The following is a 16,965-nucleotide window of genomic DNA, read 5'->3' on the forward strand; positions in this document are numbered from 1 at the left end:
GTAGTATGTATTCATATCTAATACTGTGCCTATACATTGGGATTACAACCAGTATAGCTCAAGAAGTACAGATTACCCCGTTTCCTATGGTATGCATTTCCCTCCACATCTCAAGGGGTGCCGACACTGCTCGATATCATGGTAAACAGATGCCCTTGTAACTCATGGAATGCACAACCCCCCACTACTCCTGAGTAGCGCCTACCACTATCACCCATGTGTGCAGTCACCCATGTGCCCAGGTGTGCAACAGCACAGTATCTGCTAGCACAAATATGCCCTTCAACTCCTGGGCACCACCCACCACCTTAACTCAAGGCATTGAGACTCTCTCATATCTCATGCCACTGTCTCTTAACATCATATGCCCACATCTACATCTCTCACACTCTCCTTTCCCACATGGGGGTCTCTGACTCCTGCCTCAAAAGCTTCTCGGTGGTGCTGCCGCTCTTTGTGCGGTGTAATCAGGATCTCACCACTGGTTTTTTTTAACACGGTTTAACTCAATTTTGACACTCTCTCTACTATGCTGACTCTATGCACCCACATCCCAATCTTACCATGATCTCCCACGTTAAAGTCAGTAATGTACCGCTCTTATCCAAGGCCCTCTAAACAGAAAGGCATTAAAAAAGTATGGGAACTGTGACGCTGCGCGCAAAGGAGGCGGGGTCAGTGACTTTGGGGGCTAGGTCAAAGTGGGTTAAAAACTAAATATTCTGTAACTTTTTTTCACTCTTACCTTTGGGTAACTAAACATAAAATAACGCATGGCTTAAATGAAAATGAAATACAAGTTATCTTAATCAGTCAGAAATGCGCTGTTGTACATTATGAAACCTCTGTTAGTTAATGCACTGCACCAGAGAACCACAGATTTGAATCCTGGTTGGTGCATTGGAGAATAGTTACTTGTCCATGTTTAGAGCCCAGTCTGTGAGAGAAAGCACTGTGAACATGCAAGCCATTCTTTTAAACTTGCATCACACAGTATAAGATAGGCTGCTACAAAATGCACAAAAAGGTTTAAGATATGAGTGCTTTCAAAATATAGACTTTAGTAATACCCAGACTGTACATAGTGCAATTTTGTTAACTATATTTTAAAAGCACGTACCTCACAGCTTAGTTGGTAGTTCCCTTAAAATTCCTCTCAAAGAATAAATCGGCGTCATCAGGAAGTTGCAAGTGATTCCATCAATTAAAGCCAATTCTAGTCACAGGCACCCTTTACATTTGCAGATTGACCAGTTGCGTACATTTCCATTTCCTTAAGTCTAACAGGCACTCTGGGCGGAGTGGGCTGGTTTCACACTCCATCCAACAGGGACTGGGAGAAACATTTTAACTGTCACAATTAACCATCCTGGGACGGTTGTCTTTTCAAAAAAGTTGGGGGACTGTTTTTCTAAAGTAAAAAAAAAAAAAAACCTATGGGCACGCCATGCTATGCACCTCAGATGCCCCCCTCCACTCCCCCTGGCCCCAAAAAAGGTGGGTGATATCACAGCCTCAGGCCTTTAGTAATGACATCACATCCGCCGCAGACCTTACCTCCACTGAGGCCACAGGCCACGGACAGCAGCAGGGCCCAGAGCTGCGGGAGATCTTCATGTCGTCGTCCAGTGGATCCCATCTGTAGAGCAGGGCCGAGAGTGGTGAACCGCCTGGTGGCGCAATTCTTCGTCCTCGCTGTTCCACTACAGCAGTTGCTTTTCCTTTTGACGGTCGCTCTGAGGAGAAGGGGCAATTTAAATCATGTGCAGGCTTGTTTGGAGCATGCAAGCAAATTACTTAAATACCAGTGAGTGTGGCTGTGTGCTACCTGAACCGTCCTGTTTGTCGACAGATTCTGCCGTCACTCTGACTGACTCACTTATGATCCTAACCATTCACAGTGGCGGACGTGTTTAGCAGTGGGCTAAGTGAGTAGTTGTTAGAGAAAGTGTCACTGGAAGGAATTCAGCTGTGTGTTAGGGATGGGGGATTGAAGATAAAGGGGTGGTCGGTGGCATGGGGTGCCTTGTGTACCTACATACGCTAAATATAGTGAATTAGAATAACCTCTTATCGTACAGCGCCTAGGGTCTTCTAGGTGCACACGCTGCAGCTGCGTGCAATTAGGTTAATCTTTCGGTTCTTCCAGGCAACTCTTCGATGGATGGGAAACCCGATGGGTTCAGGAGGTGATGAGGTGGTCTCGGTGACTGTCTACTAGGCGCCAGGGAATATCGAATCATAACAACGAAGAGACATGAACACACCGTACAGTCTTTCGTGGTATTATTAGGCTGTGTTTTGGTGTTCAAAGGTTATCTTGCAGTTGTAATGGCACTTGTATATATCCGAAGGCAGTCTAGCCCTTTAGAATTTCACAAAGCCGCCTCACATCCTCCTTTCTGAACGTGCATAGTGCTGTGACTGGCCATTCAGAGTACGCAGATGTGTTACTAATGTTACATTTATGGGGGGGCCACCCACCTGTCAGGGATGCGCGCAGCAGGGCTTTTCAGGCGCGGCAATAAACAGGCACACACGGTGTCTCCGTTAGGCGCGGACTGCTGATATTTATTTATACTCACGCTCACACCGTTCGGCTGAACGCAGGTGTTGGGACTTTCCGGTGCACGCCAGCAGCAATCACTAGTCCGCTGACCGTTGCATCCCATCCCAACTCAGTCCTTGACTGGATCGTATGAGTCTCACAGCTCACTTACTTGGCAGGCGAAGATCAGGCGAGTGCTCGGCTTGGGGTTCTCTCTCAGGTCATACCTAGATGGGCCCAAGTGGGAGCTGGATGCAGGGACCAGGGTGCCAGGGGCGATCCCGGGGCCTCCGGGGTTGCCTCCGGAGTTGCCTCCGGACCTGCAGGCGATGGAGTCGGTCCTGGATGGTGGTCCTCTGCCTCTCGGGGTGCTTCTTGGCTGGTGCTCGGTTCTTCAGGGCTGCCAGGGAGGTCAATGTGAAGGGTGGGGTTGACTACTTGTTTAAACCAGAGATGTTGCGAGTCATGGTTTTCCCATCTTTCTCTGCGGTCACCATGGTCCCCTTCATATCAACTACTGTCCAGTATCCGTGCTCATATAGAGTTCGGAATTTCCCCCGGGGCCTTCGGTCCTTTATGATGATAGTATCCCCTCGCTGTAGCCGACAGGACACCGTTCTTCGTGCCAGGCTGACAGTGTTGTTGTGCTTTTCTGTCCACCTGAGGGCGCCCTCTTCGTCAAATGGAGGGGGGTCCACCCCGGTGCTGTAGGGAGGCCATCCCAGCGATTGCCGTTGAACATTAATGCCCATGGTGCTTGGCGCGTTGAGTTGTGAGGGGTGCTCCTGCAGGAATTTCTGCAGTTACTGTTCTGGGTCACTTTGCTCTGCTACTGCGATGCGAAGAGTCTTGTTGATTGTCCTCATGAAACGTTCGATCTCCGCATTAGCTTGGAGCCATTGCAGGGTGATGCACCTATGCCGGATGCTATGATGTTGCGGAAACTGTGCCCCTGGAACGGGGATCCATTGTCACTTCGGAGTTCCTCCGGACATCCGAACATGGCAAATATCTTTTCTAGAGGGGGGCCAACATGCAAGAAGGCTGTTGAGTTCACAACTTCCATCACAGGGTATTTTGAGTAGCTACTGATCAGGGCTAGTGTGACTCGGCCGCCAGGGAAAGTCCCGATGGCTTGGGATTTCCGAGGGTCTACTTGTATGCCCTCCTGTGGAAACATGTGGCCAAAGAACTATACCCGTTGCTGCAACAGCAGGCACTTCTCCTTGTGCCGGGTGACCCTGTGGTCCTGGAGTCTTTTCAGCGTGGCTCTCACGTGCGGGTAGTGTTTTTCAGCCATTTGCGAGTGGATGAGGATATCATCACTTACGTTCAACACACCAGTTAGCCCGACCAGGGTCTCCTTGACTGCATTTTGGAATATTTCAGTGGCAGAGGATATGCCGAAATTCAGCCGTTTATATCTTCGGAGTCCGAGGTGTGTGCTGAATGTGATTATGTAGCGACTTTGGCAAGAACTAACTGATGATAACCTGCATTCAGGTCCAGCTTTGAAAACCATCTCGATCCGTTCAAGTAGGCCACAATATCATCCATGGTCGGCGTTATGTGGCGTTCGCGTCGAATGGCCTTGTTGGGGAGGTGCGTGCCAATGCAGAGTCTGATCTTCCCCGGTTGGCGAGGTTTCTCGGCGATCACCATGGGTGACACCCATGGTGTGGGCCCGGACACCTTCTCTATGAACCCTTGATCTTCCAGCTTTTGCAGCTCTTCTTCCACTAGCGGTCGGAGGTGAAAGGGGATTCTCTTGTGTCTTAGCGCTGTTGGCGTGATGGTCGGGTCTATGTGTAACTTGATGGGGGCCCTCTTTATTCGTCTAGTCCTTTAAACAGGTCTTCAAACTGGCTGAGCAGTTCTTTTGTCTGGTCAGCTGGGACGCTTAAGGCGAATCTCACTAGTCCAAGGTCTTCTGCTGCATGACTGCTCAGCAGTGTGTCTGCCTCCTGGCTGATAACATGGATATTGATTGTGATTTCGGTGTCTTCGGACCGCACTGGCCCGGTCATTTTGCCTCAGAGGGGTAATGGTGAGTTGCTTCCGTATGCAAAGATTTTTTTCTTTAACGGTCTGAGATCAGGTTTGGGCCTCCACTTGTTTTATTGCTGGATCCCCATGACTAATACAATAGAGCCACCCACTAATCCCCTAGTGACTGGGTATAATCAATTATAAAATACAATTGTCCCTCGAGGAAACATTTCAGATCAATTACAATTTGTACTCAATCTCCCATTCATGATCATCAATTCAGTTATCCAGGGAAATGTATATACATATACCAGAATTTATCAAAAAGATATATTTTTTATTCAACTCTATTTTAGTATCAATGGATTTCTGGCAACGGACACACTACTGAGGGTCTTAAATTGATTGACAGTAGTGTCCAAAACACATTTTGCTGAGTTTATGGACAATCAAAACACCATATCACATGAAAATGAAACATAACATTTCATCAGATTTTACAGTCTAAATAATAAACATATAAGCATAACGATGTTAGGCGTCAACGTTTCGGTCCCCCGTTGGTCTGATAGATCCTCAGGACCATCATCAGGACGATGTTGTTGCACATATAAATCTAATATAAAAAGAATATTTACTTGTCATACCTGTACACAGAAAAAGGTATCGTCTGCTCAGTACACAAAGAGACCCCTATGGTGAAACACACCTATAGTGTTGACCCAAACTATATAAATCTTAAAACATGCCACCACACAAACATGTGTCAAATCCTTGTGACTACACTGTACCACCAAAAATTACACAAAAATATCCAAAAACCATACTCACTTAAACACAATACTTCCAAAGGAAGTAGCAAAGGAGATCTATCCTCTTACAGATGTCAATCCGATGAATCTAATCAAGAAAACATACATTGAAAGCGTCCATCTATCAATGCTCAAGATAAGACTCTTAAACCCTTCACCCAGCCGTACCAAACTTAAAGGAAGTGCTTACATTCTTCAACATTTATGACAAATCAACATCTACAAACGTAATTGAACCAGAGAACAATTCATTAACTCTGCGTTCTAAATAGGTGATAAGAACCCTAAATCAACCCACTAACACCACAAGTGTCGAGGTATAAAGGGGTAGTCACAAAATTAATTGTTAACAAACGTCTATTAGCCTGTAATGAGACATGAAGTATCTTAATGAACACATGCTTCAGAGATCAGCCTAGCGTACATCGATAGACAACGATGCTCACAACAAAATGCAGGAGCTACAAACACTTACTCGAGTTAGGAACTTGCTTCGCTTGGTCCGTAACAAAATACACATAGTTATTGTCTGTTCACCAACAACGTGCTTTATATCTGCCTTCGTTTCATAATCAGTGAAAGTGACTCAGTGTATGCAAGACCCTTTGATTTTAACATTGACTGCCACCACTCTTTACTATGGAAGGCAGATGTAAAGCACAGTGGCAGCTGACATAAAAAAAGGGCCTTGCATGCACTGAGCCGCTTTCACTGATGACTATGTGAATGCAAATATAAAGTGCAGTGCAGTCAGTGAAAGCCAATAAAAAGCATGGTGTAGTCAGTGAAAGAGGCCCAAAGCAGGCAAGGAACTTGGATGTTAACATTGCTGGCACCGCGTTTTATTATTGAAGGCAATGTACAGCATGGTAGCAGTGCATTGCATTAAAGGCCCTTTGATTTTAACCTGAACTGCGAAAGGAAAAGGCGCAAAACTGTGCCGAGTGCAGGAAGAACCTCATGTGCTTCGGCCCGCCCCAGCTAAGCTTAGTTCAGCCAATCTGAGCAGCAGGTTTGGGTGAGGGCGGGCAATCACTGAGAACAGCCCTAAAAGACACTGACGTGATAATAAATAAATTCTCAGAATGAAGTCTTTTTAGATTCTGGCGCGAGCTACTCCCAGGAGGTCAGCGAGCTACTGGTAGTTTGCGATTGACCGGTTGGAGACCTCTGCTATAGACAGATAGTCTTGAAAAACACTTCTGTCTAAAATTGCTTTGTAAAATATATATGTAGTTTGCTTCCCTACTATTCTCATACGGATCTTGTTTTTGTGGGCCAAGAAAGAATCCTTTATTTCCTGTTTCGGTAAGGCTATCACATATTCTGGATTTTCATAGATCTTAATCTTAAATAACTTGTTATGTAGCTCAGTGATATATTTTAGCCACGGGATATGTGGACTATTATCCAATTGTAGACAATCCTTAATGATTGTTTGAGTGAATTTTGTCTCGTCCTTGGCCCTGATAGATCTCCAAAGCATTAATGGTCGCATAGCAATCAAATCTGATATATATCTTATTCCCACAACTTGGTGCGTTATCTCTGTGGATGCGGAGGAAGGCAAACATAAAAGGTGTTTTAGAAAGGAGTTTTCTTCTTGTTGTAATCTCCGACTACAATAAAGTCCCCACAACCCTGCACTATACAAAGCAGTGGAAGCACATCTAGCCTTATATATATATATATCTATCATGTCCTTTATGCGACTGTCTCCCAATTTTGATGTAAATCGGAAGACCCTATTTGGACTCTTTAGCATCTTTGAACGGACATTAGTTAATTCATGTGACCAGTTACCCTTGCCTGAGAAAGTTATTTCCAAGTAGCAGAAATTATTAACGGTTTTCACTCTGGTGCTATCCATAAAAAAGGTTTTATGTTTCTTGTGTTTAGAACCACATACCATAGTAAAAAGTTTTGTTTTGTTAATTAACAGCTTCCTACTACCATAAATAAAAGTTCTAAACTTGTCCATTAGTCGTTGTAGGCCAACCAGAGGTCTAGACAGAAGCACAGCGTTGTCTGCATAGAGCAGAACCGGTATAGGACTACCTGCAATTTGGGGTGCATCCACCTGTAGCGACTGGAGAGCTTTGTCAACTTCGTTTACAAATAATGTAAAAAGCAGTAGTGCTAAGACGCAGCCTTGGGGGGATGCCTCGTTTAACCTCAAAATTTGGGGTGCACTCACCACATTGCCCATACCGAACTTTGCATGTCAGTCTCCCATATAACCTTGCGAGAAAAAAGATAATGGGTTCAGGAGCTCCAAGGTTGAGCAAAGTTGGCCACAGGACAGCATGATCAACAAGATCAAAAGCACTACTGAGGTCTGCAAAGTATAAATACAAGCTCCCCTGTTTTGCACACGTATATTTACCTATTAAATGCTCCAAGTTTATACATTGCTCTATCATTCCTAGCCCTTTTCTAAAACCATAGTGTGCTGGTGATAAAATCTCATTCTCGGTAGCCCACTCTTCCAATCTTGCCAACAACACTTTAATCATCACTTTTTCTGAGGAGTCTAAGAGTGAAATGGGACGGTAATTTTTGGCGTCCGATTTGTTCCCTTTTTAAAAAATGGGAATAATTACCGATTGGCCCCTATGTGGGTGGTGTATCCACTGTCACTGCTACATTAAAAACTCTGATGAGAACAGTTCCTCATAGATCTATAGCTGCTTTATAAATGTCTACTGGGACCCCATCGAGTTCCAGAGCTTTCCCCCTCCTACTTCCATTCAGTCCTGCCTTAACCTCATCGAGTGTGATATTTAGGGGTATAACTGGCCACTTGCATTGTATTGGGCTTTGGGTCTAATTACTTCATGATCAGATGGGTTAAAAATACTAGAAACATTTAAAACCCATGCTTCACAGCTAAGTGACTTAGGGGTGCTAAGCTCAAGATTTCTGGAGGTCAAGTGCACATATCGTTTTGAACAATTTTTGGACACTATCCATCACCCCCTTGCAAAAAAACTTTATGTGCAATTTAGACACGGAACTCTACTGATAAAGGATTTTACAAACAAGTGTGCAGGTGCAAATTCCACACTTAAGGGCTGCCCAGGCTGTTCTGCTAGTGTAGAATCCGATCTACACGTTTTACTTTCTGCCCTTCCTACGCCAACGCAAGAGCCAAATGGATCTTCCAACTCTGCAAAAATGTAGGCTACAAAAATTACCAGGAAGCGTACCGTATCCTAAGATACGACTCCTCCCCCTTGATGGTATTTGTGACTTCCAGATTCCTATTCTACATGTGGTGTCAAAGAAGGGCCATGCTTAAGGCGCATGATCCTGTTCACAACGCCTAGGCGGTTTTTATTCTTACAACAATTGGAGGGGACCGGCAAGTGATCAGATTCATAAATCCAGCTTTCCATGCTCGTATCTAATGCTATTTTACAAGAATTAGAACTGCTTGTGACCAACTTTTATTAAAATTTTAACACCATTTTAAAGGACTTTATTGCTACTACTCAGTCACATCTCAACACCTTATCTTATAATGCTCATTTTTAGCTTTCTATGTCAGACAATTTTATTGTTGTTTTATCTTTGTACCGCTTTTATGGCCTATGGCCGAAATAAAGTTTATTGACTGACTGACTGGCTTCACAGCTAACATGAGACAATAATTCTGGGAATGAGTCCGCTTTTAAAAATGTCGAATTAACAATTTCCCAAAATAGCTAATTGGTAGCTGTGTCTTCTGCCAATGATAATTTGTCCCACACTTGCTCCTGTAGCTCTCTTTTTCTTACTAGAAGGGCTGATTTGTAATTGAACCTTACATTTTTAATTAATTTGGTGTTCCTAGGCTTATTATTAAGGGCCTGGTTCAATTGTTTAGAAGCCTGAGTACAAGTATGATTGAACCATCCCCTACATTGTAGAGTTTTTTCCCTAGGGGGAACAGTCAATATCCCATCAATAATGCTATTAATTTTACAGAAGTTAGTTAATATCATGGTGGGATTAACATCCTCCTTAAGGCAGTAGGAAATCTCTGTCCCACATTTTACAACAATGTCATGTAATACTTTTATCGGGTCTACCCCCTCCCATTTGATTTGTGTTCCATTTGGTCTAATTGGGGCGATCATAACAAAAACATCTTGTTGGAATACAGTTTTGTTGTCCCATACCAATGTTGACATTATGATACAATTATGATCACTAAGTAATAACTATGCAATACTTGGTGTAGAACACAAATAAATGATACTGGTGGAAATTAACACTTGATCAATCACAGAGGATGCATTCCTGCCTATATAGGTTTGTATCAAACTGCCATTAATTTCACAGGCACATTGTTACAAATCAAGGTCGTACTTCGACATCATTGTATTTAATGCTCCTCCATAATTATTGTGTTGGATATGTATACAATCGTCACCTTCGTCACCTTATACCCACAGGCTTTAGTCATAGACAATGGGCATATTTGCGTGTTAAAATCCCCGACCCATATGATTGCAAAATTGGTATTAGTTGCACCTATCAGATTATCAAGCCCTATATCTAGCTCGAATATAGCATCGCTGCGAGTTGAATCGAACACATTATTATAATTGACCAGGATCACATCCCTACCATCTTTACAGTACAACCACAGAATCTGTGAGTGTTCTCCTAGTGTGATAACTCTTTTAACAACAGATGGGAGGTTTATTTGACGTAAGAATTAAAAGCCCTCCTTTTGCTCTACCTGCAGTGGAGGGCACTGACAGTAAGCTATATGAGGTAAACCCTTCTATGTAAACATGATCGGTACACCAGGTTTTTGTATACAGATTATGTTGTGTTTGTTAATTAAATCTATCCGTCCTAGTGAGTCCTTTTTACTCAGTAGGCCAGCTATATTCCATGTGAAAATTGCATAGCCAATTTCTAATATTTTTCCTGGTTTATCATCAAAAATATTCACATTTTTTTTCTTCATCCCTACTTGTATATGGGGACACTTCATGTAAGCTCTTTACATTTAAGGGGGCATTTGGTATGGCATGGCTACTAATAGATTATTGGCATTTGACACTCCAGCTTCCATTAACCCGCCTCCAGTAGAGTCAAACTCCACATTGGATAAACGGGTAACACTATGTCAGTCATTTTCTTGCAAAGTACTCAGAGCTTGATATCCGTTTGACACTGACAATGCATATTGAGAATACATTGGCAACACAGGGTTCATCCTGGAATGCCCTAGTTCAACTCCCCTATTAGGTACAAGCCTTAAGTGTCTATAAAAAAGGCTAAGGGGTTGTACTGACGCATTCTGTTTGAAGTGCATTGGTGCAACTGCTCTGTCCAGAGTGTTCTTTGTCCAGTTTGGACTTCTAAAATTAATGATTATGCAATCTCCTTTTAGACTCTTAGCTAAGGGGCCAATCCAACTTACTCTTCTTGTTAGGAGGATCTGACTTGCACCTCCCACTGGGTAGCCCCAGTTCTTATCTAGCCAGTGGACCACTTTGTTTTTTAGGGTATCACGTGGTTTCCTTTGGCCCGGCTGTAACGGGGTCACATTAACTATAACTGCCACATATGGGCAACATTCTGGTGGTAAGTTTATGGAAACGCCTGCTCTTCCCTCAGAGACCCCATTTTCTCATTTTCTCTTAACTTAGTATGTTTTGTAGTTTGTTGATTCAGCTCAGACCTATCCCCTCTGGATTAGCATAGCCGGTTATTCGGGGTCTGTTGACTCATTTGGGGGTGATTTACTAACGCATTACGTCCATATTTACTCCCTATAACTACTTTGTCACGCGGTCCCCAACCTATATTACTGTCAGTTGCCATACTTATTGCCTTATCGGTGGTAGCTATTACCCGGGGAGGCTGTTCAATGGTTCCCTCCTTTGCTATATTCTTCTTTTCCCCCAAACTGTCACTGGTATTCCTTAGCAAACCACTAATCTTAATTAGTTCACTAGTCAATTTATTTAATTTATTATAGAGTGGTTTTAGCAGTTCTTCGATCTTGATTGCTACAAGAGTTGCAATTTGTGTAGCTTGTAAGTTTATAGGGATCCCTTGATCAATTAGACCATCACTTGCTTGGACTGGCAAATCCTGCAGGGGTCCTTTCTTACTTTTATTACTCTCTACCATTACCTGGCTCCTCTTACAGCCTCTTTTTCTTTTCGGGGTAGGTGATCGTCAGGTGTATGTAGACATGGGGTATTAGTCTGCATATGTGGTTCTATACCAGGGTCTGTTATGCTTTCTTTTGTCCTTAGGGTGCCTTGTTGCTCAGTGTGGATAAGTTCCCTTGGTTGTACATTGTCTTTCTAGGCTAATCCACTAACCTCTCCAGCAATCCCTTCTGTCACCGTGCCTGATCTTAGAGATAGGCGGCGTTACGCTCTATCTATTTCAACATCAATCGCACTAGCTGTGCGCACTAGGAAGGAATCAATAGTGTTGCATGGAGGGTCAACTACCAATTTTTCATTTTACGCTTCACCATTTCTAACTTGCAATATACTCATAATATGCCTAATACCTTACCCCAAAGAATTCCAAAATAGACAAATATTAATTTGTAAATATAGAGTTGTAAGCATAAAGTGTCCGTTGCAGGTTACAGGATTCACTGTGAAGTGCAGTGCACAATTAAAAAAGGTACTAGGATCTAAGGATTAGATTCAAAGTGCCAAGTTCTGAGACAAAGAGCTAGGTTCATTAGGCAAAAATAGGATTTATAAAATTCACAAGTAAAAATGATTTTAAAAGAACAAACAAGTTAAAAGACACTAATTGTCACGAAAAATTCACAGAAGTATCAATAGGGGCATTTAGAGAATGTAAAATATAATATAAAAAAATGGAACAGAATTTGTCCGAACCGTTAGAACCTAAAAATTGTTAAAAAGAACTTGTGAGTTCGACTAAAAGTAAACCAGCTCTGGTATCTTGCTGCTGACACCTGCCGCTTGCAAATCCTCCCTGTTGCAAAGCAATAGGAGAAGCTCACCAGTATTTAAGTGGGCAGGCACAGAGTAGTTAGTTAATTTTAAAGTCTCATCGCCTTTTCCATTCTGTTCAATGTTTAGAGGTCTCACACCACTTGAATTCCGTCGTGACCTCCTTAAATGTTATCCAGGTGTTCAAAACCTTAGCCCTTAAGCCAAGGGGGGTGTCCCTGCCTTGCCACATTCAGCTGCGGACGGGCGCAGATGGGCCGGCCCGGGCATGCCCGCGCACGTACCGCTCTGCAGGAGTGCTCTGGTGTTTTTCAGGGCACCAGGAGGGTGACTTAACCTCCCACACCGCGAAGAGAGCAGAACCTGCTGGGAGACCGAGTCCCACCCCAGCGATGTTTACGGGTCTGCCAGTGTTGCTGCCTGGACCCCCTGCACAGAAAGCAAACAAGCGTTGGGGCTCCGATAGCTCAAGTAAGAAATCTGCGCTACTGGAGTGGTTTGGCTTTTTTCAGGGTGCCGGGAGGGTGACGGCACCTGCCGCGCAGAGAGCAGAGCCTCCTGGGGGACCGAGTCCCACCCCAGTTCTGTTAGCGGGTCTGCCGGTGTTGCTACCTGGACTCCCTGCACAGAAAGCAAACAAGCATTGGGGCTCCGATACCCAGGTAAGAAACCCGTGCTGTGAGAGTGCTCTGGTGGTTTCAGGACGCCGGGAGGATGATGTCCCCTCCCGCGCCGCGCAGAGAGCAGGGCCTGCTGGAGTCCCACCCCAGCGATGTTAGCAGGTCTGCCAGTGTTGCTGCCTGGACCCCCTGCACAGAAATCAAACAAGCGCTGGGGCTCCGATAGCCCAGGTAAGAGACCCATTTGTTCTTGTTGCTAATTTGTTTGCATCATATTTTTTTTAAATAAATGTGTAACTTGGAGGTCAAGACTGCTCTTCATAACTTTGCCCTTAGTGACCCTTCCCTCTTCCCCCTTACCTCTGCCACACCTTGACCCCAATTTATGAGCTCCCAGAGTACATTTGCCCGAATAACAGCACTGGCTGAAAGTGTTTCTGACTATTTCCTCAGGCATGCTGTGGCTTGCCTGGGTCAGCCCGTATGCTGGTGGTACCCCAGCGCTTCAGGATCTTCCTACTGGGTCTGGCTCATGACATGCCTTTGATAGGACATTTGGGGCAGGACAAGACCTTTGACAGGCTTGTCACCCACTTCTTTTGGCCCCAAATGCGAAAGCAGTCAGACGCACACTGTAGGTCTTGCCAAACTTGCCAGGCATGTGGTAAGAGTGGGAGTAAGGTCAAAGCTCCTCTCCAACCTTTTCCTGTTGTTGGTACACCCTTTGAAAGGGTAGGGATGGATATTGTGGGGCCACTGGATCCGAAGACAGCCATGGGCAACAGGTACATCCTGGTCTTGGTGGATCATGCCCCCCCGGTACCTGAAAGCAATCCCTCTCAGGACAACGATGGTGCCAGTGGTGGGCCGGGCGTTAATGGGGATCTTTTCCTGCATGGGATTCCCCAGAGTGGTGGTTTCTGACAGGGGGACCACTTTCATATCTAAGTATATGACATCCCTGTGGAAGGAGTGTGGTTTAACCTAAAAGTTCACCACTCCTTACCACCCCCAAGGAAACGGTCTGGTGGAGAGATTCAACCAGACCTTGAAAGGCATGATCAAGGGTCTAACCAAGCCCATGAGGTGTAAGTGGGACGTACTCTTACCATGCCTACTCTTTGCATACAGGGAGGTGCCTCAGAAGTCTCTTGGGTACAGCCCCTTTGAGCTCCTGTGCTGCCACCCTGTCCACGGACCTCTAAGTTTGGTGATTGAGGGCTGGGAGACGGCTCCCAGTAAAACTCCCCAGGATGTGTTTAGTTACATGCTGGCCTTCCGAAACCAGACTGCTCACTTCAGGAAACTCGCTCAGGCGAACCTAGAAGCAAGCCAGGAAGAAATGAAGTAGTGGTATGACCAGAAGGCCACTCTGGTCGAATTTCAACCTGGGCAAAAAGTGTGGGTCATGGCCCCGTTGGACAAGGGGACTGGGTCATACGAGGTGGTTGAGCGCCAAAGTGACATCATCTACCTGGTGAATTTTCAGCCTCCAAGGAACCCGCTGCGGGTCCTTCACATGAATCGCCTCAAGCCCCACTTCGAGAGGTCCGAAGTGAGTATGCTCTTGGAGACAGATGATGGGGTGGAAGAGGAGAGCGAGCCTCTCCCTGACCTCCTGTCGACCAAGGAGCTTAATGGGTCATTGGAGCGTGTGATCCTCTCCCCTGCATTGACTCAATTGCAGCAAGGGGGCTGTCGATAGTTATTGGGACAGTTCACCCCACTGTTCTCTCTGACTCCCAGTGTTACTCACTGGTGTACCCATGACGTGGACACTGGTGACAGCCTTCCGGTAAAGCACAAGATTTACGGGTTGACTGATTGGGTCAGGGCCAGCATCAAGGAGGAGGCCTCTAAGATGTTAGCGTTAGGGGTGATCGAGCCCTCGCACAGTCCTTAGGCCAGCCCAGTGGTCTTGGTCCCGAAGGCTGCTGCACCCGGTGCCACTCAAGAACTGCGGTTTTGTGTAGACTACCGTGAGCTCAATGCCGTCACCAGGACTGACGCGCACCCCATCCCCAGAGCTGATGAGCTCATTGATTGGTTGGGAGCTGCCCGGTTCCTCAACACGTCTGATTTGACGTCTGGGTACTGGCAGATTGCCTTAACCGATGGGGCCAAGGAGAGATCAGCGTTCTCAACCCCATAAGGTCATTTCCAGTTTTGGTTGATGCCCTTTGGGGTTGAAGAATGCCCCTGCCACCTTTCAGAGGTTGGTCAATCAGGTGTTGGCTTGACTGGAGGATTTCAGTGCAGCCTACCTGGATGACATTGCTGTGTTCTGTTCCAGCTGCGAAGAACATTTACAGCACCTTGAGAAAGTGTTGAGGGCTCTGCAAGGTGCAGGGCTCACGATCAAGGCTAGTAAGTGCCAGATCGGGCAGTGTTCAGTGGTATACTTGGGACAGCAGGTAGGAAGCGGCCAGGTGGTGCCCCTACAGCCCAAGATTGACACCATTCTGACTTGGGAACCCCCCCAAGACCCAGACGGAGGTGAGGGCCTTTTTAGGACTCACCGGTTACTATAGGATATTTGTTAAGGGCTACGGCACCATCGTTGCCCCCTTAACAGAGCTGACTTCCAAGAAGCAGCCAAGGACGGTGATCTGGACTGAGTCGTGCCAGAAAGCTTTCGATGCCCTTAAGGCAGCCATGTGCACAGCACCCGTGCTCAAGGCATCTGACTTCTCCAAGGAATTCGTTGTGCAGACTGATGCCTCAGAGCATGGTGTGGGAGCAGTGCTTTGACAACTGAACGAAGAGGGCCTAGATCAGCCTGTAGTCTTCCTTAGCAGGAGGCTACTCCCCAGGGAGCAGAGGTGGAGTGCCATAGCAAGGGAAGCTTTCGCTGTGGTATGGGTGCTGAAGAAGCTGAGGCCAAACTTGTTTGGAACTCACTTCAGGGTTCAAACTGACCACAGGCCCCTCAGATGGTTAATGCAAATGAGGGGCGAAAATCCAAAACTGCTGAGGTGGTCCATTTCCCTACAGGGGATGGACTTTACGGTGGAACACTGCCCTGGTACAGAACACACAAATGCAGATGGTCTGTCCATGTTCTTCCGTCTTAGTGAAGAGAACTCCCAGGAGGGTGGGTAGTTCTCCCTACTTTCAGCTAGAGGGGACATGTGTTAGACTTGGCATCTTTTGGTGTGTTTCCCCTGACTTTTTGCTTTCTGACCTCCCGGTTTTGACTGCTGGTGTAATGATTCTACACACTGTCCTCACTGCGGTCCAGTGGTAAAGTGCAAGTGCTCCTGTATGAAATGTGTTATGGATTGGTGTTTCCATGATTGGTATATTTGATATATGTGTCAGTCCCCAGTCAAATGCACTGTGTGTGCCGGGGCCTATAAATCGAATGCTGTTGGTGGGCTACAGCACTGGATTGTGCCACCCATGTAAACAACCCGTAAAGTGTAACTCTGGCCTGCCATCGCAGAGCCTGTGTGCAGCCTGGGGCTGCCGTGCCGACTTGGCGAGTGCACACACTCGCAAGTCCCTAAACCTTCCCTTTGCTACATGTGAGTCGACCGTAAGGTAGGCCCAAGGTATCCCAATGGGCAGGGTGCATTGTATGTAAAAGGTAGGACATGCCCTGGTGTGTGTGGCATGTCCTGATAGTGAATTACAGCCTACTTTGTTTTTCACTATTGCAAGGCTACCTGTTCTCCCTAGGCCAGAACGGACACTTTGGTCATTACATCCTATGATCCTAACTGACTCAGAGAACATGGTAGAAATTTGAGTTTAGTATGCCTGAACTCAGGATGGTAAAATACATCTTTTAGTGAAGTTGGTTTTAACATTCTGTGTTTGAAAATACCACTTTTAGAAAGTAGGTATTTTCTGACCTAACCATCCAGCCTACCTCTGCCAGCGTGTATTGTCTGTCTGGTTTGTGAGTGACAGGAGCTGGGGGGAGAAAGAGTGATTCAGCCTGGCTGAATAGGCACATCTACACCTAGATGGGTGGGAGGAATAGCGCCTAGGTCTGAATAGGGCTGAGCTCACCTTCCACAGTGCTGGTTACACCTCCT

General features: G+C 45.7%; 1 protein-coding gene across 3 annotated transcripts in view; it reads right to left on the bottom strand.

Moving 5' to 3' along the window:
* The window catches only part of LGALS3BP (galectin 3 binding protein), a 227,280-nt gene that overhangs the window by 198,790 nt on the left and 11,525 nt on the right, over window positions 1–16,965 (bottom strand). Inside the window, exons 1-2 of one of the 3 annotated variants that reach the window (XM_078653963.1) lie at window positions 5,369–5,438; window positions 1,558–1,736 (exon numbers count right to left, since the gene is read on the bottom strand). The exons of 1 other annotated variant lie outside the window; for it this stretch is intronic. In XM_078653963.1, coding sequence (XP_078510089.1) covers window positions 1,558–1,639 — 82 coding nt within the window. In that variant the 5' untranslated portion in view covers window positions 1,640–1,736; window positions 5,369–5,438. Of the gene's footprint in view, window positions 1–1,557; window positions 1,737–5,368; window positions 5,439–16,965 lie in introns of those variants that run through there. One more of the 3 variants, XM_078653962.1, reaches the window with a different exon arrangement.

Source organism: Lissotriton helveticus, chromosome 7, assembly GCF_964261635.1.
Source record: "Lissotriton helveticus chromosome 7, aLisHel1.1, whole genome shotgun sequence".
NCBI classification, from domain to species: domain Eukaryota; kingdom Metazoa; phylum Chordata; class Amphibia; order Caudata; family Salamandridae; genus Lissotriton; species Lissotriton helveticus.